Source organism: Myotis brandtii, unplaced genomic scaffold, assembly GCF_000412655.1.
Source record: "Myotis brandtii unplaced genomic scaffold, ASM41265v1 scaffold329, whole genome shotgun sequence".
Lineage (NCBI taxonomy): Eukaryota > Metazoa > Chordata > Mammalia > Chiroptera > Vespertilionidae > Myotis > Myotis brandtii.
In genome coordinates this window covers 596,168-621,528 of record NW_005362676.1, presented here as the reverse complement: position 1 = coordinate 621,528, position 25,361 = coordinate 596,168, and the positions used below count along the sequence as shown (strand labels likewise).

The window sequence follows — 25,361 nt, the reverse complement described above, 5'->3', positions numbered from 1 at the left end:
TATTAATTTCTCTACTTTTATTATATTACCCATGTGGTGAGATGTACCACTTTCCTTTAGTTCTTTAGTTATGGTTTCCTTTAGTTCTTTAACATTTGAAAAAGCTTATTTAAAGTATTTGTCTAGTAAGTCCAATGTCTGTACTCTCTCACAGACAGCTTATTTTTTATTGCCTTTTCTTCTGTGTTGGACCATACATGCCTCCTATATTTTCCTTGAAGAGTGCACATGTTTCACATTGCATGTCATAATTCTGTAAATCAGTTTCTCCCCTCCCATTGGTTTTGTACTTTCTCTGAAGGAATTTTGTGAAGCCTGTATTTCTTATTGTGTGTGGCCACAGAGGTATTTGTTTCATTAGCCTGTGGCTTGCTAATGATTAGCTAGAAGTTTTCTTAAATACCTGGATCCAAAGAAGTCTCCCTGTATTTGCCAAAGGGCTCTGTGTGCATGTTGGGGCACACCTTTAATAATCAGCCAGACAGCCCGGCCAGTGTGGTTCAGTGGTTGAGCACTGACCCATGAACCAGGAGGTCACTGGTTCGATGCCTAGTCAAGGCACGTGCCCAGGTTGCTTTCTGGTTAGTGTATTGTTTGCCCAAACTGTTAGCATTACCCCCAGGAAGTAAAGAATAAAGTGTTCACCTGGAAATGTTTTGACCAAAACATCCCTGGGTAGGAGCATTAGCTGTGGGAGAGTTCCCAGTAAAGGAACTAAAAATAAGCCTTTTGATCTGGTGTTCCAGGGAGCCACCAGACACGTCAAAAGAAACAATGGCATTTTCTTGTGAAAGCGCTCCTTTCTGTTTCCTCTGATATTATGATTATGGGCTGCTCCCCACAAGGCCACCGCTGGGGAGTGCGGGATGGAACTGGAGTGAAAGAACCACAAAGCCCAGTGTTCTCACTGAGATTCCGTCGTTTTTGTTGAACAAGCCCTCCCTGTGTGGCTGTACGCCTTTGATACTTTTCAGAGGTCCTAACAAGTTGATTCTGACCGTTTTTGCAGTTTTCCCATAGCTTTTATCGAGGGGTAGAATTTTGCAGCTCTTTAATGGGGTTCCTTCCCTCCCCCGCACTTTCTAATAATGTAGAAAAGTTTATTTCAGCATATTTAAGATTATTGTAAAGTTTCCAAAAAAAAAAAAAAAAACCTTCCACTAATTATCCTTGACTGTTCTTGGCTCCAGGAAGTGTAATTTATATCGTGTTGCTTTGTGGTGTTTCTATAAACACCCAATTAGCCTATTTTCCTAAACCAGGGCTCCCCTCTCATGGATGCTTATGGGGCCAGACAGGTAACTAAGGAAGATGCTGCCTCTGCTGCTTCTGTCAGTTTTCAGAAGCCAGAGTTTTTTGTTATTTTCGGTTCTTATTTTTTTGATTTGAAACTCACATAACATAAAATTGAACTTAAAAAAATATATATATTTTTTTCTTGATTTCAGAGAGGAAGGGACAGGGAGAGAGGGATAGACACATCCATGATGAGAGAGAATCATGGATCGGCTGCCTCCTGCACGCCCCCTACTGGGGATCGAACCCACAACCCAGGCATGTGCCCTGACCCGGAATCGAACTGTGACCTCCTGGTTCATAGGTCAATGCTCAGCCACTGAGCCACATGGACCAGGTTGCGATGTGATTCTTAATTTCTCCATTGTTTTTTGAAGGATAGTTGTGTAGGATATACTAGTACAGGTTTTTGTTGACACTTTTTTCTTTCAGCACTTTAGAAATCTCATTCCACTGCCTTCCGCCCTTCATGTGTTTGTTTTTTAATCCTCACCCAAGGATATGTTTTTTATTGATGAGAGAGAGAGAGAGAGAGAAGAGAGAGAGTCGGAGGCCATTATTTGCCAGGCTTGGTGTTTTCTGGTATATTAAAAAAAATCCCTGAGACATTTCATAGACATCAGTGTGTATCCGTTCTCTGAGCTCTAAGGGCTAATAACCAAAGCCAGAATCCTGGCTTCTGGGTCTCCTAGCAACCGATTCTCTCCTAGCCCTTTTTTTTCTTGTTTTGAACTTTTTGTTGAAGTCTAACATACACACAGAGAATCGCACAGATCGTTGGGTGCTCTGTCAGCTCAGTGTGTTTTTTTGAAAAATGAACATCTCTGCAGAGGCAGCACCCAGATCAAGAAGCAGAACCTCCCCTGCACCCCAAGAGCCCCTGTGCCCCCTTTCTGTTACTAGCACCCCAGAGTCAACCCTTCTTCTGAGTGTTAGCAGCCTATATTAATTTTGCTTGATTTTGCAATTCACATAAACGGGCACGTGGAGTATGCATTATTTAGTGTTCGGTTTCTTACACTGAGCAGCGTGTTTGTGAAATGCCATCCATACCGTTGAGTGCAGCTGCGGTTCACTCGTGTCTGCTGCCATTGGATGAATCTGTCAGATTGATTTATCGGTCTGCTGTGGACGGGCATCTGGGTGGTGTCCACTTTGGGCGGTTAGGGTCGGTGCTGCCCGATGCATGCTTGTATGTGGACTTCGGGGAACAGGTGCCCCCGTTTGGATGGTGTGTGCAGGGGAGTGGAGTCTCTGGGCATAGGGTGCACATGCGGTCACCCGTCCTGGTTACTGGTAGTTTTCCAAAGTGTCGTCTCCATGGCCTCTCCCGTCCGCGCTGTGTGAGGGTTCTGGTTGCTCCTTGATGGCCCTTGGTCCTCGTGTGGCTTTTGCCTCAGGGAAGGAAGAGCCACTCACCTGCCCTTTGCCCCCAGGTGGCATTTCCACCTCATTCTGGCTCCACTCAGTGTCTCCACTCAGGCAAAGACTGAGTAGCAAGCAGGCTTTGCTTGGGAGGGGCTTCCGGCATCATGTTCCTTCTTGGGGCCCAGACTCCGGTCGGGGAACAGGTGCCCCCGTTTGGATGGTGTGTGCAGGGGAGTGGAGTCTCTGGGCATAGGGTGCACATGCGGTCACCCGTCCTGGTTACTGGTAGTTTTCCAAAGTGTCGTCTCCATGGCCTCTCCCGTCCGCGCTGTGTGAGGGTTCTGGTTGCTCCTTGATGGCCCTTGGTCCTCGTGTGGCTTTTGCCTCAGGGAAGGAAGAGCCACTCACCTGCCCTTTGCCCCCGGTGGCATTTCCACCTCATTCTGGCTCCCCTCAGTGTCTCCACGCAGGCAAAGACTGAGTAGCAAGCAGGCTTTGCTTGGGCGGGGCTTCCGGCATCATGTTCCTTCTTGGGGCCCAGACTCCGGTCTCATTCCCTACCTGTTTGTGCTCATTTTAGATCAGGGTGAGAAGAGAGATTGTCTGGTCCCGGGAGTGTAAGATGGCTGCATTCTGAGGCTCCTTGGATTTCCGAAGAGGAATGTATGGCACATAGTAGATGTGCCTATAACTAATGGCTTAAACTCTCTAATAGATGGAGTCAGGCAGTAAAATTTAGCTGTAAGCTTTTAACAGCGATGTGGGTAAAGCAGAGGGACCCAGAGAAGTTAAAAGTGATGGGCAAAGATACACAAGACAGGCACACGGTGGACAGAGCAGCATTCCATCCAAAAAGAAGGAGTAAGGTTATTTTAGACGAGCAAAAGGTAAAGTCTGCATCGGAGATAAAATTGTCCCGATCCTTTACCAAAAATACAACCTCCAACTCCATAAAATAAAATAGAGTGAGAAATTGACCAAAGCACAGTTGCGGTCTAAAAGGTGCTCATTTCTGCCCTTCACAGATAAGACACAATGAATAAAGACATGATTTATAATATCAAAGGACAGTTGAACAGCTATATAGCAGTGTTCTACCGGCAGACAAATACCCATTTATTTCAAGTATTCATGAACCATTTTAAAAATTGATTACATTCTAGCTCTCAAGAAAAGCATCAGGTTATTCCCCAAATACTATAGGAATTGTGTATCTGTGACTGCCATGTGATAGCGGGAATCGAACCGTGACCTCCTGGTTCATGGGTCGACCCTCAACCACTGAGCCACACCATCCGTGAAATTTGATGAATTTCGGTGCCAAAATGCAGAACATTTGTAACAGCGATGAATTCATCTGCTCGCTTTTTAAGTTAGTGTTCCAGCCTGGTGTGATGATCTCATCTCGATTTGGTGTCTGGCTTTTGAGGGCGCAGGCCCCAGGTTATAATCCCCCCTGTTTTTAAACAAGTCCCCGTCCTTGGAACAGGCCAGGCCTCTGTGCCCAGGACCCCTACCCACGTCTCTCCCAGGCTGCACAGGGGGTGGCTGCCCCCTCCCACTGTGTTAACATCTTGCGGAAATAAAGGCCCTCATCTGCTTAGCATTCCTCTAACATGCCAATGTCATACCCTCATTAAAAGAGGAGACGAGGTGCCTGGCACTTCCTTCCTGGGTGCTCGCCAGCCTTCTGCTCAGATAATCCCCTCCCCACGATCTAGGTCTGGCATGATTGACATTGATGTGCGGCTTCCTCCACTGGCTTCTTTCTAAATCTATATTGTTGGCTTTCCACTGGCTTTTCTTTTCATCTCCAGGACTCCCCATCATGTTTTAAAATGAATATTTAAAAATCCATCTAGTGTATAACAGAGTGAAAGTCAGAGCATCAAGTGGCTGATAATGCAAGCAGTAGGCCTGTGCGAGCACACCCCAGCCCCAGGGACACCCGCTTCCAAGTCAGCCAGGCTTGGTTGCTTTTATTCCTTTTTTGTGGGAAAAAACAAACAGATAGTCCTTATTTTTCTAAAAATATGTTTTTCTTGATTTCAGAGAGAGGAAGGGATAGGAAGAGAGAGAGAGAGAAACATCAATGATGAGAATCATGGATCGGCTGCCTTCTCCACGCCCCCTACTGGGGATCGAGCCCAAAACCCGGGCATGTGCCCTGATTGGGAATTGAATGTGACTTCCTGGTTCATTGGTCGATGCTCAACCACTGGGCCATACTGGCCAGGCTAGAATCCAGTCTTAACTATTGTATTTGTTTGACAAACGAAAGTGACAGTAGGGTTAAATATACGCGGCATTTGTAAAATGAAGAGGAAAGCTAGTCAGCCAGGTTCCGTGACAACATATTTATCATGAAGATCACAGGGAACAAGGCAATAAATTTACAAAATAGGACAGTGTCAGGCATGCCCAACATCCATGAAAATAGGTAAAAATAGATTTCTTACCATTTCTCCTTTTTTATAACTGACCCCATCTTGTTCTCCGACTCCTGTTGTCAGGATCGTTATTGTCTTGAGGAAATCTCGTTTGTGGGAAAATGCTGTGCAGCGAGGCACATAAAAAAGTTGTGACTTGACAAGTTTTCCATTAAATGAAAACTAGAAAGCGACCAGACGATAGCGGGAAAGCTGGCAAGCTTTTTTTCTTTTCCTTGTCAATTTAGAAGTGACAGGAGCGTGGCTTCTATGATTATTCACCATATTAATTGGAAAACAAGGGTTGCCAACTTGGATGTTATTTTTCTTTGGTGGTGGTTAGGCCCAGGTCGTTAGTCTCCCAGGTAGCATTTACAGTCATTCGCTTAGAAGACGCCTAATAATCTGTAATCGCTCAGTTTCTCAAAATATGATAATGACGCAACCCTAGTTGATCATGGTCATTTAAGAACTGGGATAGCCCTGGTCAGTGTGGCTCAGTTGGTTGGGCTTTGTCTCGTGCACCTAAAGGTCGCTGGTTTGATTCTTGGTCAGGGCACATGCCCAGGTTTCCCTCTTGATCCCGGTAGAGGGTGTGCAGGAGGCAGCGATGGATGTTTCTCTCTCTCTCTCCCTTCCTCTCTCTCTCAAAATCAGTAAACAATCTTAAAAAAAAATTTTTTTTAAGGAGCTGTTACAGCCCAGCCGGCGTGGCTCAGTGGTTGAGCGTCAACCTATGAACCAGGAGGTCACTGTTCCATTCCTGGTCAGGGCACATGCCCAGGTTGTGGGCTTGATCCCCAGTGTGGGGTGTGTAGGAGGCAGCCAGTTGATGTTTCTCTCTCACATCAATGTTTCTCTCTCTCTCCCCCCTCCCTCCCTCCCTTCTACTCTCTCTAAAAAAATCAATGGCACATTCATACAACTTTTATTATAGTGTATTGCTATAATTATATTTTATTAGTTATTTTTGTTTATCTCTCACTGTTCCTAATATATAAATTAAACTTAATTTATATGGATAGGTATGTATGAATAGGAAAAATTACAGTATACACAGGGTTTGGTAGTAGGAAGGTTTCAGACACCCATGGGAGTCTTGGAATGTATCCCCTGTGGATAAATGGGGGAGGGGCAGCTGCAAAGTCATTCTCTGTATCTTCCATTTTCAGTCAAGGAAATGAGGCAAAGAGAATGTCCCCCAGATAGATAGATCCCAGGCTGAAGGACCGAGGCACCTACCTGCCGTGGAAGGTATAATAAGGGGAAAGTCTGATACAATGGACCACAACTCCATTAGCATCCTGTGTGTGTCAAACACCCACCCCCGGAACTGGCGAGTCAGGGCATAGCCCTGTCTCCCTCCCCATCCATCCCTATTACACTAAAAGCAGTCATAAATCAATAGGGAGACATTAGCATCCCATGGACACGGCTGCAGCAGGATCTAGTCAGTCACTAGGCACGTCGCTGAAGAGATACCAAAGGCAAGTAACCGGAAAAGTGTTGAACTTAGATGCAAATGAAAATAGCTCTTTTCTTTGTGTGTGGGGGGGGGGGCGGTCCACCAAGCTAGTAAAGAGCCTTTTAATAGGCTCTCAGTGTGGGTGAGCGTATAGGGGGCAACTACTCTCATACCCACTGGAGGGAATGATGACGGTGCAGCCTTTATGCCTGGTGACTCATCCTATTTCAAAGGGTCCATACTAAAATCAGCGACGGCAATAAAACCTGTGTGTGAAGATACTCACTGTGGCTTTATTGTTAATCCTCACCCAAGGATATTTTTTTCATTGCTTTTCAGAGAGAGTGGGAGGGAGGGAGAGAGGAAGGGAGGGAGGAGGGAGGCAGACCGACCTCCAGCACAATTCCATTTTGTTTTCCCTGCTTTCCTTTTGTCAGTCCACCCAAGACTCAGAGTGGATCCTTGGCTATTTTGGGGGAGGTGGTGGTCTCCAGGACCATTAAAGATAGGTCAGATCAGAGTTGTTTGTACAGGGTTATTCTTCCCAACCTCCCTCCCTCTCTCCCTCTTCCTTCCATTCATCGTCCCATCCATCCACCCACTCACCCATCCACCCACTCACCCATCCATCTACTCACCCATCCATCCACCCACCCACCCAGTCACCCACCCACTCTACCGTCTATCTACCCACCTACCCATCCATCCACCCACCCACTCACCCATCCATTCATCTATTTATCCTTGTACTTATTTCTTCATCCATCCATCCACCCACCCACCCAGTCACCCATCCATTCATCTGTCTGTTCATTTATTCATTGATCCATCCATCCACCCACCTACCCTTCCATCCACCCACCCACCCAGTCACCTACCATTCACGCATAATGATCTGAGTGCCTGCTGTGTACCCAGTCCTGTGTTTGGAGCTGGGGATATATCGTGTTAGACAAGAAAGACCAGGTCTTGCCTGGTGAGCTTACGTGGTTGGCAGTAGTTCTGCTCACCCATGACTATATTTAAACTTTTCATTTGGCAAGCGTCCGGAGTGACTGACAGCTCCATCTTTGTATTTTGTGGTTTCTAAATGTGACGCTTTCTTGACATTTTCATTATACTAACTTTGATAGGAGCTGGTGAGTGGCAGCCCAGGACCCCCCGCGTTATCCAGTCTGCCAGTTCTGGGTGCTCTTTATGATCTAGTGATGCGTTTGGCCATATGGGCGTGGACTGAGAACACTGGCCACTTTACATCCTATGTCCTAGTCATGCACATTTAAACAATTCAGAAAACTTACTTTTTCCTTTTGGTGTGACAGCTTAAGAAAAATGGAAAAGTGATGCTTTCAGAAATGGAAACATATTTTTTGAGTGCGTGAGAGTGTAGCTGTCCAAAAGCTTCCCGTGAGAGAATTGATTAGGAATGTAGAAGGCTAACCACAGGGCTGCTCTCAAATCAATTTCAGACTCCCAGCGATTCTAGGAACATCCCATCCCAGTTAGTGCTTTGATCGTTATTTTACTCCACGGACTCTTAAACATGTCTGTTTTCTCACTTGATATTCCGTTTGAAAGTTAATTTGTGTAGTAAGTAGGTTAGGTGCGTATCACAGTATTTCATCGCCATAAGAGCCAGGGAGTATTCTGCTCATGTTGTGATGGATTTGTTCATCTCTGTGTCAGTTTTGCACGTTCGAGGTGAAGAGGTCTTAGGAATGTCCTCAAAACGAAATGCTAGAAGATAATGCAGCAACCTGTATTTATTTTAGAAGGAGAACGGTTGTTAAGCAAATTTCTCTAGGCTTTCTGTAGGTGAAATTTCTAAGCTCATTCATGTAAATGAGCAAACAATAGATATCTTCAGAAAAATAACTAAAAGTCTCTGCATTTCATTTCTGAAAAAAAGAAAGTATTGACGTGTATAAGCCAAATGCAAAATATTATTAATTACAAGTAAATCAAGAGATGAGAAGAACTGGTATAAACAAAGCAGCAATGAGCAATTAAAACAAGAAAATGTGAAGTTAGGTCTGAATGGTTGATACCAATGTGGTTGTTCAAAACATCAGGGAGGTAAGGTGGAGTAGAAAGCACATGTACCTACAAAACCTGTAGGCATATGTGTTATTGCTATACACATGTTGGATAAATAATTTCAAATAGGTGTTTTAAAAAATGGTATAGAAAAGAGATGTATCATTTACAAACGCCTAGAAAAAGGAAACAGCAAACCAATAGAAAAGTTGACCAAAATAGCAAAACACAGGAATATTAGAAACACAAAAGACAAGAAAATGTCGTGAACAAGCATGAACATAGCAGGGGAAAACATCAGCTACGTTAGCGCTGGCTAGACGTTTGGGCAAAAGCCCTTGGCGACGAGGAAAGCACAGTGAGGTAGGTGCCGCTTTGGACTTGGAGAGAGCGGTGAGGAGAAGTGCTGGTAAGAGCTTAGGTTTTCAGAGTGCCTCCCTCAGTGTTTTGATAAAATCCTGGGCTCCCGGGGCGGTTTTCCCCCGTCTGCGTGGTGCATAACTTCAACTTGCAGTCAGCTCCGTGATAAGATGTCTTTAAAATGTGTTTGCTGTAACTTCCGAATCCGTGATCTCAATCATTATCCTAAAATGTTCTAAATTGCTCCTTCTTCCTACCGTTGGTAGTGTGCCGCATATTCTTCCATTCTGATTTTTCCGCTGAGCGAAACGTAATTGCTTTTGTGGAATATAGCGCTGTGGATGGTGTAATCAAATATTAAAAATAGAACTGCAGGGTTCTGCAGAAAATGCAATTAAAGAAGCCGTGGACGTGTGTGTCTCTTCACTCCTGTTCATAACTTCTTTTCAGACTAGAGCTATTAGAGAAAATCAGATCTTGATTTGAGGTGATTTATATGGAAAATGTATGTGAATTATATTTGCAAGATAATATATACTACTCATATGTCACTCACATGAAAGGTCCTTTTTTTTAAAAAAAAACCTCATTATTGCACATAGGCCTGAAGACTTAAAACAGCCTTTCTTCATTCTGGATTTTTAAAAAAATACATGTTTTTATTTATTTTTAGAGAGACAGGAAGGGAGAGGGAGAGAGAGAGAGAGAAACATCAATGATGAGAGAGGATCATGGATCGGCTGTCTCCTGCACGCCCCCTACTGGGGATTGAGCCCGAAACCTGGGCATGTGTCCTGACTGGGATTTGAACCGGCGACCTTTCAGTACATGGGTTGACACCCAACCACCTGAGCTGCTGGGGAGGCCACTGCATCTGTCCAGGGCCACATGGTCAGAGGGAAGGATCCCTTCATGCCACCAGTGCGGCACGGCTGTCCAGGTCCCTCAGCCTCTGTTGGGGGGTCGTAGGAGCGTCTGAACCTGTAGATGGACATAGGCCATGAGTGAGGAGCAGGGGTCTAGGTAGAACCTCGCTGTCCCATGTGTCACTTCATCCAGACCAGGGGTGGGGAATGTCGGCCTATAGGCCGTGTAAGGCCCGCAGAGTCATTTGGTCTGGCCCTGCCAAGGCATTAGGGGTGAGTTGATGAAATGTTTGAGCAAATAGAGAGGCTAATTTTAAGTGGGTCCTTTTGTATGGCCTGAGAGTGATGTTATAAATACCCAGGTGGCCCTTGGCAGAAAAAAGGTTCCCCACCCCTGCTCTAGACAGTGGGCGGCCGGCTGGTCCTCACACGCCCGTGGGATGGTCAGCAGTGCGGGAAGTCCCCTACCCCTTCCTCCTCTGTCCTCCTGACTCTGCCTCCTCCCGGGGCCTCACTACGTGCACGGACACAGACTCGCTTGGCATACACGTCTCTGCCTGGGCAGCCTAGGAGGACCAGGGCAGGCCTGAGGGCAGAGGGCAGGAGAGAGGGCCACCTGGGGGCTGCAAGGGCCCAGGGAGGGAGGCTGGCAGCCTGTGGGCCCCGCAGTGGCCAGGTCTGGACTGCAGAGGGCGCTCCGAGGTGCCACTGTGAGTGTTGGGGAATTTAGGGGACCCTTCAGGGCGGGAATTGCAAGAATGGAGTGTGCTCTGGGGAGATGAACTCAGAGGAGTCAGGACTGAGGAGCACAGCGAGGGTCTGGCCCCGAGAACAGGCCGAGGCCCTCTAGGGACAGATTTTGGGGTCTGCATGCGTAGTGTGTGGTTTGTAGCATTAGGACAGTGGGCCTTCAGTCACCATCGTTTGGAAATGGAGGAACGATTTGTCTACCAGACAGGTCCGCCTCCTGTTGTAATTGCAGTGGGTTTAAAAGTTGATGCGGGTCTGTGAGTTCGCCAGCGTAATTAGACTCTGAGAGCTTTTCATTACACTTAATGTGATTTTAATGGAATTAATGTACTGTACCAACAAATACATTGTTTTTATTGCGCAAAGAGGACACTTCTGAAAGGAGAGAATCAGAACGATTTGCAAATGGTTTACGTAACTTTCTTCCCCAGACGGGGAGACACCTGGCCACTCCGAGCTCCTTTCCCGCTGGCTCCGGCGGAGGAGAGGGCGGGAGGCTCCTGCATGCACTTGGGCGCTGGTTGGATTTCATCTTTGAAACTTGCATTTATGTCTTTTTTAAAAAATAGTTTTTTATTGATTTCAGAGAGGAAGGGAAAGGGAGAGAGAGAGAAACATCAATGATGAGAGAGAATCATGGACCCAATGCCTCCTGCATGCCCCCTACTGGTGATCAAGCCCACAACCCGGGCATGTGCCTTCACCGGGAATCGAACCATGACCTCCTGGTTCATAGCTCGATGCTCAGTCACTGAGCCATGCCAGCCGGCCTGGCTGCATTCATGTCTTAAATCCGAAGTGCCCCTCCTGCTTGGGCCCTGACTGCCTGGGGGACTCATCTTCATAGGAGGCTTGTGGGAGACACTAGGCCCTACTTACAGTGGGGCCTCCTGGAGCAGGGCCCTGTTGGAGGGGGAGCCACACCTCCTCCCTTCACTGTGCCTGTTGGGATGTGGGGGCGGAGGGGACCGTCCCCAGGATTTGAGTGACCAGGAGGAGGGGTGCCCTGTGGGAGATAAAGATGACAAGCGGGAGACTGGGTTGGGGAGGGGAGTGCAGGTGCATTTTTGGACAGGAGCTGGGGAGGGAGACCTGGGGCTCTGGGCCGGAGAATAACGTGTGTGCGTGTGTGTGTGCGTGTGTGTGTGTGTATGTGTGTGCGCGCGCGTGTGTGTGTGAGTGTGCACACGCTGGATTCTAGAAGTGATCCTTCAGGTTGCAACTGTCCCTACTGTTTCGATTGTGCGTTAAAGGTTCCCGAAGCATCTCACCTTCCTGCACCGTTTGTCTTTCCAGGTGCTGCTGTCAGGACTCATTGGCGTCGTCTCCTGGAAAAGGCCTCTCTCCCTCGTGGTAAGTCGCACCTGCTCTCCGTGGTGGCCTTGGAACAGGGCTGTGGCCTCTGTGGTGGGAGCGCTTTCAATGTGATTGGCACAGAATTGTGGCTTTTTTGCCCAAAGGGGAAAGCAGACCTTGCTGAAAGCGTCGAAAGTGATAACCAAGCGCATGTGGCCTGTCCCACTTGGAGAGTAGCCGCTCAGGAGCTTGCCTGAGATGCTCGCGTGCCTTCCTCTCTCTGTTTGCTCCCTTCCGGTGCCCTCCTGCGAGGACATGCCGTGAACCAAGACGATCTAATAAGCGTAGATGCATTTTGTCCAGACGTGGAAACACGTGCGTGCATATACGTATGCTCACGTGTGATCACACAGATAGGGCGTGTTTTAGCGGAGTGCAAGGAATGTCAGCTCTTTGTGTGTTTTGGAGACTGTGCGCCTCTGCGAAGGGGATGTTCATCGGAGTGGAAGAGTGAAGAAAGGAGCATCACTCATCCTGGCCCGTGTGGCTCATTTGTTTGGATGTCGTCCCGTGCTCCGAAAGGTCACCGGTTCCATTCCTGGTCAGGGCACATGCCAGGTTGCGGGCTTGATCCCCAGTAGGGGGCGTGCAAGAGGCAGCCGATTGATGTTTCACTCTCACATCGACGTTTCTCTCTCCCTCTCCCTCTCCCTCTCTCTCTAAAAATCAATACATACATTTATGTAATATATTTACGTATCTGTGTATAAGTGAGTGGCTTCTCACGTTGCTTTGGGATGGTCCTGGGGAGACATGGAAAGAGGATGTTGGTTCCTCCATCTCAAAAGCACCCCAAGCAGGTTTGTGTCTGCTGGCCCGTAGGCATGTTCTTCTCCGCATGCGCATGAATATATTTGTGTGTCCGTGTCTGTGCAAGGGCGGGAGGTTTTCCTGGTTCTGATGGATAATGGAAAAGACGGTATGGATTTTTTCTTTTTTTTGTAGTAATGAATTACTTACATCTCTTCTTTAAGTGATTAGACTTGGAGATAATGATGTGGACCGGGTAGGAATGGAGATAAAAGGAACGTGGACCACCCAGCCAACGTGGCTCCGTGGTTGAGCGTCGACCTATGAACCTGCCTCCTGCACGCCCCCTACTGGGGATCCAGTCCACAACCCGGGCCTGTGCCCTGACCGGGAATCGAACCGTGACCTCCTGGTTCGTAGGTCGATGCTCAACCGCTGAGCCACGCCGGCCGGGCTGCATCGTCCATTCTTGACAAGAGTTGTGTCCACCTTGGGAAGCCCTGCCTCTAAAATGCCTCCCTTCCTAATGGGCTTCCTTTGCCCTGGAGTCTTCACGTTCTCCTAATAGAAAAAAGTCGTTAAGAAAAAAAAAATCTCAGACGCTGAGGTAGCTCTCATATAAGAAAAGTAATGAAGTGTCTCTCGATTCTAAATGCGTCTTCTTTCACTAAGAAGGCAATTACTGTTATAAAGATATAGCCTTAGAAAAATTATTATGGCTGAGAAGTGTGTGCTGTGTCCGTCCGCGGCACAGTTAATTTTAAAAGTATTACCAAGCATACAAATCATAAGTCTGAAATGCTGAACTATACTAATTTGAAAGTGAATTTAATATGCTATTCTGAGGGCCTGTCTACTTACCCGGCTTTTAAAAAATTGTAACTTAGAGGCTCTTAGTTACCAGATTGTCTTCCAAGTGTCCAACCTCTTTTAATGAAGAGCATTACTCAAGGACCTTATCTTTCATCTCCGAATAGTCTTATGCGGTACAATAAGTAACGGTAATACCGGAACATCCATATTTCACCCTGATTGTATGGGTATTAAATCAAATTGTTGCATTTTTATCAAAATACAAAAATGCTGATTGGTCTCAAATTTGATTGTTTTGCTATGTTTGCTTTGATTCCCCAAAAGATAGAAAAATGGATTGAAATTGATTTAAGAATAGCGCTATGTAGGCAATATGACCTAATGACGAAGAGAAATTTATTTATTTTTTCTTATTTTTTTTACGAAGAGAAATTTTAAAAATCAGTTACACTGATTATTTGCACACTGACTTCAGGAGAGAGAAAGAAACGGTCTGCCTTTCGTATATATGTGATATTGTTAACAAACACAGGTCTTTTAAAAAATATATTTTTTTTATTGATTTCAGAGAGGAAGGGAGAGGGAGAGAGAGAGAAAGATCAATAACGAAAGAGAATCATTGATCGGCCGCCTCCTGCATGCCCCCTACTGGGGACCGAGCCCACAACCCAGGCGTATGCCTTGACCGGGAATTGAACCATGACCTTCTGGTTCATGGATTGAAGCTCAACCACTGAGCCAGGCCAGCCAGGCAATACATGCTCATTTAAATGTCATTCTCCTGCAAATTCTACTTCAGCTGAACACAGGGCAGAACCTGGATGGGTTTCATCTAATGGGAACAAGAGAGAGAATTTAAATGCTTATGCATCTTGGTTAATGGAATCTGAAAAGCTGTCAAATGACAAGGGATGGATAATATGGTGTGATAATAAACAAATGAACCAAATGATCGGCCCGGGGGAACAAGGATGGAAAGAAAGAAGTCTAGGAAATACCCAAAGGCAAGTTAATAAGGAAAAAGGACTAAAACGTCCCGACAAATGAGATAATGACAGCGGCCCACCGAGGAGAGAGCCGGGCTGGCTGGCAGACGTGGGCAGGCAGCTGGCATGTCAGAATGAGCGGCAGCTGGGGTGTGGAGGATGAGTGGGAAGGACAGGCTCGTAAATGGCAAAATGATGAGTGAGTTAGTAAATCTGTCAGGTGATGAATGAGCTGACGATCCCCATCGGACAGATGACAGAGAGGGGCCGAGTGAAAAAGGCAGTCAGCGCAGACAGCCGGGGAAGCAGAAAGCCTGCATACCTAGAACCAGGGGACTTGCAGATGCAGTTTCGCCCTGGCCGGGTAGATCAGTTGGTTGCTGCAACATTGTCCCTGTATGCCAGGGAGTCAACCAATGAATGCAGAAATAAGTGGGACAACAGAACCATGTTATTCTCTCTTCCTTTCTCCTCCCCTCCTTTTTCCATCCCTCCCCCCTTTCTCTATCTCTCTCAAATCAATTTTAAAAATTTAAATGCACCGTAGCAGGTTTGGCTTAGTGGATAGAGCATGGGCCCACAGACAGAAGGGTCCCAAGTTCAATTCCAGTCAAAGGCACCTACCTGGGTTGCAGGCACATGTGGGAGGCAACCAATCAATGTGTCTCTCACATCGATGTTTCTCTCTCTCTCTCTCTCTCTCTCTCTCTCTCTCTCTTCCTTTCTCTCTACCCCCCCTTCCACTCTCTCTAAAAATCAATGAGAAAAATATCCCCAGGTGAGGATTAACAACAACAACAAGTTTTCTAAATGCAATTTTATAAGCACGAATAGGGTCATGTAACTAATCACAGTATTCGATCTGCTTTGGCAACTATTAACATAATGAAACTTCCATTAAAAACACTAAAGTTGTACACAATGTGCTCATGGCTATGAGTACTGATTTGCATTCTACGCCTACCACTTGCTAGCTGTTAGCGTCTTCATTCCTGGGCTTTTTCACCTATAAAATGGGAATAATGATAGGAGTGCCTTTCCTCTTTCAGTATGAGGTCACTTGAGGATTAAAGTCCATGTGAGAAACTTAGAACAGTACCTGGCACATTATAAGCAAAGAAGAAATTACTGTTAGCTGCTATTGATCATGTTCTACTTTTGTTTCTTTCTCGGGGTGTAAATTTCATCTTACACATACTCGGTGTCTACATCAGCAGACAGATCATCCCAAAGACTTCATCTTGGTTGAATAAATGAAATACTGATGAGTTCCCTTATCTCTTATCAAACAGTAATAAGTATTGCAAACATTTTTGGGAAGGGAGGGTGTCTTTCTAGGGCTTTTTTTGTTTGTTTGTTTTTCAGAGTTTAGTTTTCAAACTTGAGAAACAAGAATTAAATTTCTGTTTGTAATTGATTCACAAAAAATAATTTAAGTAATATTAAAAGGAAAGTAATGAAATTAAAATCCAAGAAACAAGTCAGTCAAAAAAAATTCTTTGAGAAGAGTTATAAGTACATTAACCTCTGTTATTATGGATTAAGATTGAATAGAGAAATAAAAAAAGAAATGTAACAATGTAAGGAAGGGATTTTATTTTTTAAACAATTTCTAATATATATTTTTATTGATTTCAGAGAGGAAGGGAGAGGGAGAGATAGAAACAACAGTGATGAGAGAGAATTATTAATCAGTTGCCTTCTGTACGCCCCTTATTAGGGATCGAGCCCACAACCCGAGCATGTGCCCTGACGGAGAATTGAACCGTGACCTCCTGGTTCCTAGGTCTGCATTCAGCCACTGAGCCACACGGGCCGGACTCAGTCAGTGATCTTATAGTTCATTCGATCTAAACATCCTTGTGCTGCCACAGCAGAGAGTAGGGCTGGCTGCGTTTCTTGTTCTGAATAACTAGTTGGGGCTTTGAGCAGTGGTCTGGCTTGGACTTCCTCCCTCCCCCGGACCCGTCCCTAATGAGAAAACCTAGAAAAGCGAGAGGATAGAATTCGGAAGACAGTGTAATAAATAGATGCTTTTGTTCTTTTTTCCCCGTGTTCCTGGCACAGAGTCTGTAAAACCATTCCAATTTCCGGAATGCTGAGCGTGCCTTTTATATGCTAATTGTTGTTGGTGTGGAAAAACCCCACACAATCTCCTATTTCCACTCCTCTGCCGTGGAGGAACACGGCGGCTGGTTACTAGGTTCCAGTGTCTCCATATCACGGGCAGCAGGGACTCGCTCGCTGGCACCTCGGTGCAGGCTCCGGGACAGCTGAGTGTGCGGGGCAGGTGCAGAAACGAGGTGTTCTTACTTTCCAGAGTTAAAAAAAAATAGGATAGGTATTTTTGGTGGCATGCACTTCTAGTTTAGGTTTTAATTTCACATGTGATTTCTAGCAAATGGGCTTCTCTTTGGTGTCAGTGTTGTAGAGGCAGGGGCTACGGGAAGGTGGGTGTCCATGGAGAAAGAATGTCCTGTTGCAGCTCAGGCGCTAAAACCAGCCCATAGAGAACAACCTGCCCTGGCCAGCGTAGGTCCTGCTTGAGCATCGACCTATGAACCAGGAGGTCACGGTCCAATTCCCCATCAGGGCACATGCCCAGGTTGTGGGCTCCATCCCCAGTAGGGAGCGTGCAGGAGGCAGCCGATCCGTGATTCTCTCTCATCATTCATGTGTCTATCTCTCTCTCCCTCTCCCTTCCTCTCTCTCTACAAGTCAATAAAACATATTAAAAAAATAAATGAGAGGTTTTTCACATGATGAAATCTCTCACTGCAGGCAATGATAAAAGACACGAGCGACACCATGTACGTTTTAACGACTGTTTGTATTTGAAATTCACAGAACAGCTCCGAAGGGAAAGTGAACTTCATTCTAAACTTCAGCTTGCTGCTCTTTCAAGCTAAGACACAGTGGTTCCCGGAGTTAAGGAGAAACCCACCATCCGCCCCGCCCTTCCCCCCCTTGATTGCAATTCATCTCTCTCTTTCTTCCTCCGTAGAACTCCCGCAGCGATCGCACGCTTTCCCCCGTAGGGTGAATTTTCACTCCTGTCTACTCTGTTCCTTGCCGTTTCCAAACCATGTATTAGCGGTGCCACGGTGAGGGTTTAATTCTCACTTTGTAATTGGTTTCCTCGCTCCTGTCTCTGGTCTCCTGTCATCGGCATCTCTCCGATTATCGCCTCCAGTGCTGCTGGATGGGAGGCCTGTTGGTGTGAGGGCCTCGGTCCATGAGGTGCTAGGGGAGCGCCAGCTTTCTTCCCTGCTGTCAGCTCTGTTTCCAGGGTCCTTGTGGTTCTGTTTGTTTCCCTGCTTGCTGGGGGAGGGGGGGTGTGTTTGCCCACACTCCCTGCCGCGCGCTGTCTCGCTCATACGTGACGCAGTCTGTAGTGTGTGTCCCTTCACTCCTCCCTGACGGCCTTCAGCCAGTTTGCCATTCCCTGTTAGAGACGATGCCACCTGCCAGCCTTGTTCCGCTCCCCCTCTCCCCAGCAAAGGATGGGGAGAGTCCATGCAGCCTGAGCCCTTGCAAAGGCCCTAGTCTCTTGACTTTGAGTATTGTATAAGTAAACTAAAAATAACATATGGCCCAGCCGGTGTGTCTCAGTGGTTGAGCATAGACCTATGAACCAGGAGGTCACGGCTTGATTCCCAGTCAGGGCACATGCCCAGGTTGCAGGCTCAGTCCCCAGTAGGGGGCGTGCAGGAGGCAGCCGATCCGTGATTCTCTCTCATTGATGTTTCTCTCTCCCTCTCCCTTCCTCTCTGAAATCAACAAAAATCTATTTAAAAAATAATATGATCAGCATTTAAATGGAAGCTGTTCACACTTTCATTCCACCCGACCAGGTAATCATCCTGGATTTTTTGTATAAAAGAAAGGCTAGAGTGTCCTAGATGGTTTGAATGGAGAGGCACATTTGAAATGCAATGTCCCATTTAGTGACTGATTTAAACAGTTGGGTTCTTGGCAAATGAACTTAAAAATATAAAAAGATTGGCATTTTTTTTTTCTGTAGGTCCTAGAACCCTTGATATAACTTGCTCTTGTGGAAAAAGAATATGAGACAAGTATAAAAGATGGGCTCAGTGTAATCAGAAGAAAAGTCTGGTTTTTTTTAGTTTTTTTTTTTTTTTTTTTTAGAAATGTGCTGAATTCCGAGAGTTAATTAAAACCGAGACGTCACGTGATATTCCGAATGTGTTATATTTAGCTTTTTCCTTAAGAAGAAGTTACCTCTTCTCTGTAAATGTAACTCTCTTGGTTTCTTAAATCTGCCAGCCACACAGGACCGTGGTTCTCCTTTAAGATTCAGGCGAACAGGCTTGCACCGTCATGCCCACATTTGGGAACCCAGCATGCTCCAGTCCTGTCCTCCCTCCCCAAGACTGCTGGGCCCGGTCCTGAAGGGTTTCCTGGCCACCCTGACTCCAGTGTCCTGCCCTCACTGCATGAGAGTTGTTGTTTTTCTATATGACATTGAGGTCTGTGAGCCATTTTGCGTTAGTTTTTGCATATGATGTGACATGTACCTTGAGGTTGATATCTTGAATTTTTCCAGCACCATTTAAAAAATGCATATGTTTTTAATTGATTTCAGAGAGGACGGGAGAGGGAGAGAGAAATAGAAACATCAATGATGAGAGCGAATCATGGATCGGCTGCCTCCTGCACGCCCCCTACTGGGGATGGAACCCGTAACCCCGGGCATGTGTCCTTGACCGGAATCAAACCTGGGACCCTTCAGACCGCAGCCTGACGCTCTATCCCCTGAGCCAAACCAGCCAGGGCGAGCAGCACCATTCTTTTTTGAAAAGATCATCCTTCTTGTCTGGCCAGTGGTGTTAAGTGGTTAGAGCATCAGCACACGGACTGAGGGTCTTGTTCAATTCCCAATCAAGGGCACCTACCTCGGTTGCAGGTTCAATTCCCAGCCCCGGTTGGGGCGCTTGTGGGAGGCAACCAATCGATGTGTCTCTCTCACATTGATGTTTCTCTCTTACTCTCCCCCTCCCTTCCACTCTCTGTAAAAGCAATAAAAGCTAATCCACAAGTGATGATTAGGAAAATAGACATATGCAGTTCAGTCGCACTGAAGGCAAATAAGAATTCTCCTGGAAGTTGATAAAACCTAAGTCCATTAAATAGCCAGACTCCTTTCTATTAGATTTTCAAATGAATGAGAAATTAATGAAGAGCTCTCACCATTGCCTCGGAATGGGCATATTTATAGCCCTCTCCTGCTTGCCAAAAATAAGTCCACCTCATTTTTCCCCTGCCAGCCATTTCAGCGCCTGTCGCAGAAAATGGGACCAGGCGGTTGGTGCAAATAGGGTGTTTCCCACCAGAAAGAAAGGTTTTGGAGTCTTGGAGCCGTTTGTGAGCTTTGTCAGTTCTGGGACATTCTGCCTTGGAGTGCTCCCTATGTTTATGTTTATTTGCTTACATATCAGTTATTCTCCAAGTCAATTACACAACATTGAGTTCCAAATGGCACAGTTAGGAGAGACTGGCATCGCGCTCGGGATCCCTCCTCACGGTGCGCGCCTGCCCGCTGCGGACCTCGAGTTCGTGCATGAGCTGAAGATGGCCCCTGGCCATCTAGATCTTTAATTTTTTTTAGAATATGTTTTTATTGATTTTAGAGAGGAAGGGGGGGAAGAGCGAGATAGAAACGTCAATGATGAGAGAGAATCATAATCCGCTGCCTCCTGCACGCCCCGCACCTGGGGATCGAGCCTGCAACCTGGCCATGTGCCCTGACCAGGAATTGAACCATGACCCCCTGGTTCATGGGTTGACAACTCAACCACTGAGCCACACCGGCCTGGCTTGTTAGGGTTTTTTAAAATCATGGATCGGTAGTGAATTTTCTCTTAGGACCTTTCTTTCTGTTGTGAGATGATTATGGGAGAGATGTCCTTTATTCTGTTAATATGGTGAGTTACCCCCATTGATTCAACTCACCTTTCTCAGCTGCATCTCGACTTGGTTTGTCTGTGGCTCAGGATTTTTTATTGCATCCTCGTTTTGAGAATGTCCTTGTCAGATTTAAATGCTCAGTAGCCCAGCCAGTGTGGCTCAGTGGTTCAGCATCGACCCTAGCCGGGGATCGAACCTGCACCCTTGGCGTATCGGGACGATGCTCTAACCAACTGATCCACCAGCCGGGGCTGAGTGGCTTTTCCTCTGATGTGGTTTCTTTGCTTGTTCTCTGTCCTATGTTTTGTTTCCTCCCCCAGCTTGTAGCATCTACGTTCCCAGCCCCCTGCTTCTGCCCTTCGTACGTTGCTTCTTCCCTTGTGGCTTTTATTTCATGAACTTTCGGTCCTGTCTTGGGTGACACAGCTTTCCGCGGAGCCTCCGAAAACAGTATTTGGTTTTCAGCAGGGACCATGCTCTGTGAACATTTTAAACGAAGAAAAATAAAAAAGCCTGATTCTGCTCTAGAAGTTTGTTGTGCTGCACTCCCCTCTCCTTCTGTCCTCATTGTGTTTTTATCATACGCTCTATTTATGCCTCCTCCCTCGGTTCTGCTCCATAGTAGCCATCTGTTCTGCAATTTGGCTGTCTCCGTCCTTCAAACCACTGCACTTCTTAGGAGGAACATGAGTTTGCTGCACCTGGTGAACCAGAAGGTCACAGGTTCGATTCCCGGTCAGGGCACATGCCCGAGTTTCAGGCTCGATCCCCAGTAGGGGGCATGCAGGAGGCAGCCAATCCATGTTTCTATCTCTCTGTCTCTCTATTCTTTTTCCCTTCCCCTCTCTCTAAAAGCAATAAAAACATTTTAAAAACGTAGAAATGTCATCCTGGCATAAGATTAACCAAGTAACAATGTGTGAGGATTTTAATATTAAATGGCAGCGAGTGGGGCTGGATTTCTGTAAATTGTAAGTAAAATCACGCTTGGGCCCAAGGGTTCAGCATAAGCATAACAGGCGCATCCACATTAATTTCTGTGTGAAATTTCCCAAAGTACAGTCTTTCAATGTCCAGGAGAATAACCACAGTGAATCCGTCATTTGCTTAGAGGTGAATGGGAGAGGCAGAGAAACCCCGTATGAGCAGGGGAGCCACTCGGATGATGAACAATTCACCAGGCCAGGACATTTCATCAGCACGTTTTTAATGGCTGCTTGGCTCCTAGGAGGCAGAGCGTTAGCTAAGATTTGCTTTTCCCCACACCGCCTCTCTCTGACTTGTAGGATTCAGAAAATCGGGAGTGTGGGAGGTAAAAACCAACTCATGCTTCTCAAGAAAGAAGGAGGCCCTGGTTTTTCCAACCAGATTAGGGGATGATGTTGCCAGCTTCAGGGAGCAGGAATCCTCTAGTAAAGTCAGCTCCTGCTGGCCAGTGTGGCTCAGTGGTTGAGCACTGACCCATGAAGCAGGTGGTCACGGTTCAATTCCCAGAGAGAGGGATGGAAACATCAATGATGAGAGAGAATCACTGATAGGCTGCCTCCTGCACGGCCCCTAATGGGGATCAAGCCCGCAACCTGGGCATGTGCCCTGACTGGGAATCAAACCAGTGACCTCCTGGTTCATGGGTCGACACTCAACCACTGAGCCACATTGGCCAGACACGTGTCATTATTAGGTAGCCCTTTATCTGTGATGTCACTAGGATGGATCTTTGTTACTAAGGAGTGGACCCAAGGGATTTTATTGTAACCATTGAAATATCAGGTTGCTTTTCCTGTCTACCCACCAAAATAGTATGTGCGCCCCCCCTCCCCCCCGGCCTTTGCTCCCTGCTGCACACATTGCACTTTGCTCCTCTGGAACAGGCAGCAAAGCGATTCAGTTCACACATGGTGGCTGCATAGATTCATCATTGCTTTTCTTCCCCAGAAGCCCTTGCTTTTGCACCAGGTCACTGTCAGAAGCGTTAACGCCTTTCTCTGGTTCTGCAAGAAATACCAGGGACGCAGAGGAGAATTCAGCAGACAGGAAAGATGGGAGCGCCTTGGCAGGCATTTGCAATCAAGGAGATGAAATAAAGCAACTAATTGCTGAGAGACGTCTAAAGAGGAATGGGTAGTAGGCATTTCTTTGTTCGAGGCATTGGAAATCTTAGCTGGTGTAGTGTTTGCCTCAAATACTTTTTAATATTTTTCTATTGGGCCTAGTAATAAAAGTATTAAGGTCATTAACATAAAGTGTTTGAAAAAATTTTTTTAAACCACTTTGTCTTTATTACTTCACATGCTGAACAAAAAAGCCACAAATGTCATATTCAAATCACGCTGAATTTCCTGAAAATTTGCATCTGGATAACTGCTATGGCATGGTGTACCTCTGATGTTAAAATTGATTGAAAATATATTTTTCATTCATCTCCTGAAGCAAGAAAATAAACATTGAAGTTCACTTTTAAAAGAAAATAACTTCCCCTGGCCAGTGTTGCCCAGTGGTTGAGCATCAACCTAGGAACCAGGAGGTCAAGGTTTGATTCCCAGTCAGGGCACATGACTGGGTTGCAGGCTCCATCCCCAGTAGGGGGCGTGTGGGAGGCAACCAAGTGATGTGGCTCTCTCACATCTATGTTTTTCTCTCTCCTCTCTGCCCCTCCCTTCTACTCTCTTAAAAGAAAATCAATGGAAAAAAATGCCTCCAGTGAGGATTAACCAAAACCAAACACAAAAACCTGTTATCTTTTCTCACCCGTCTGGGTAAGACAATCTGCTATCTGGGCAAAGATGCCATTGATGGACACTGATGATTTTCACACAGTCACAGGGGGCAGCTTAACCTGTGGTGCTGCTTGGTAATTTAAGTGAACACCTTAGCAAGAAAAAAACACAAAGGAAAAAAACCCGCTGAAATATCAGTTCAGTTGTTGGCAGTGGCTTTCATCTTATTTCCCATTTCTCTGTTGTCTCTTGGTTGCTGAGTATTTTTTTTAACTCGGGGTACAACTGATCTTTCTGGGGGAGTTTTTCGCAGAATTCTCAGCTGCAGGTTTCTTTGGACTTGAGACCTAACTTTAATTTGCAAGGACATAGAAGCAGATGAATTTTCTCATTGTAAAAACAAAATGAATGCCTCAATGATTTATTTGCTTTTCTTAGCAGGCTTCTGTCAGTAGGAATGATGCTTGAGGGTATTTTGTTAGATCTTGTGTGGCACAGAAAGTTATTACTCAGAGTTTACCCGATTTTAGCTGGCAAACTTGCATCAGAACATAGAATATCATTTTGCGTTTAATATTGCAGTTCCAGTGCCATTATCAGATTGCATTTTTATACTGAATTACAAACAAAAATTTTATGCTACTGACAGTTAATGATATTTGTAATAAGATTGTGTTTTGGTGCTATTCTTCAAATAATGTGTTTTGAATTGCTTTCCTTTGAATATATTTGCACTAAGGAGGAACTGAGTTTAATTTGGTTCTTTAAAGAGTTTACCCATTTCCTGGGTAGCTTTAAAAAAACAGGTAAATTCGCCCAGCCTGTGTGGCTCCGTGGTTGAGCGTGGACCTATGAACCAGGAGGTCAGGGTTCTATTCCCGGTCAGGGCACATGCCTGGGTTGTGGGCTCAATCCCCAGTAGGGAGGGTGCAGGAGGCAGTTTCTTCTTTGCAAGTCAATAAATAGAAAAGGAGCACATTTGCTAAGATCCATGGAAGTAATGGCAGAAGATTACAGATAGACCGAGTTAATGAAATGACTCATGGTGGCTATTAGAGCTGCACAATTAAATATATATATATATACAGAGTGTACACACCATAGACTGTGAGAGATGATACCCCTGGGTTCTCTTCTTTCTCATCAAACCCTAAGGCTGATATAGTAAGAATTAAGAAATTTAAGAGATTCACATTATTGCAGTTCTTGATCAGTGATGCCCAAAATTAAATGGTAATCTCTTGAGAGAGTGCGTTTGTTTGTAGCACCCTTCTTACTCATTTCTGCTAAAATTGTGGTTGTTTATGTGACCAGGTGCTTTCCAAAAGATAAACTTGCATGACCAAGCAAAAACACGTCACTGAAACGAAACGTGCTTTATGGGGTGGTTTGGTCGTAGTTGTCTAACTGATGGAGTTTGATGCAAAAATATAAATAATGAAACAGTGAAAGGATGGGGCAAGTCCTGCTAGTGAGGCAAGCCTGCCTTCACCACAGCTTCCTTTTTAATAGACTCTCGGTGGCTTTGGAGAAGGCAACTGGTGGGAAATGGTTAGGAGGGTCAACTGAGCAAGGGAGGGGGTGGCGAAGGCAAAGCAACGGGCGTCCTCTGGGGCCTGGGTGCATTTCCGTCCAGCTTCGCAATGCTTTTTAGAGATGGGGACGGGGGGTAGAGAGAGAAAAGAGAGAGAGAGAGAGAGAGAGACGTGGATTGGTTGCCTCCCGCACGGACCCCACTGGGAGCAGGGGCAAATGCCCTTTGGCGGGGAATCAAACCTGCGACCCTCAGGTGCGCTAACTACTGACCCACACTGGTCAGGGCTATTGATTTTCTTTTTAGAGAGAGAGGAAGGGGAAAAAGAGAGAGAAATATCGATGAGAGAGAACATCGATCGGCTGCCTCCTGCACACCCCTCACCAGGGATCGAGCCCGCAACCCGGGCATGTGCCTGATCGGGAATCGAACCCGCGACCTCTTGCTTCAGGGGCCAAGGCTCAACCACGGGCTTGACATTGACTTTCCGTGTCACTGTTCGGGCAGGAACTTGGCCGCACACGTGCTGAGCGTTCGGCTCCTGGGCTCCGCTTGCAGGGTTTGGAAGGGCGACCCTTCCCACCAGCTTCACCGTCACCGGTGCGGACGCCTGCGCGCCTGCCGGCGGCTGCGGACTCACGCACTGCGTCGCCTTCCTGACGCAATGCGCGCAGCCTCCACTGACGCACCGCGCAGTGTCTGTGAC

The 25,361-nt window shown here is 46.3% G+C and overlaps 1 protein-coding gene across 1 annotated transcript in view; it reads left to right on the top strand.

The window, feature by feature from the left end:
- The first annotated feature begins 9,955 nt into the window (after window positions 1–9,955).
- The window catches only part of FAM189A1 (family with sequence similarity 189, member A1), a 30,336-nt gene continuing 14,930 nt past the window's right edge, over window positions 9,956–25,361 (top strand). The window contains exons 1-2 of the mRNA XM_005871100.1: window positions 9,956–9,978; window positions 11,825–11,924. Coding sequence (XP_005871162.1) covers window positions 9,956–9,978; window positions 11,825–11,924 — 123 coding nt within the window. The remainder of the gene's footprint in view (window positions 9,979–11,824; window positions 11,925–25,361) is intronic.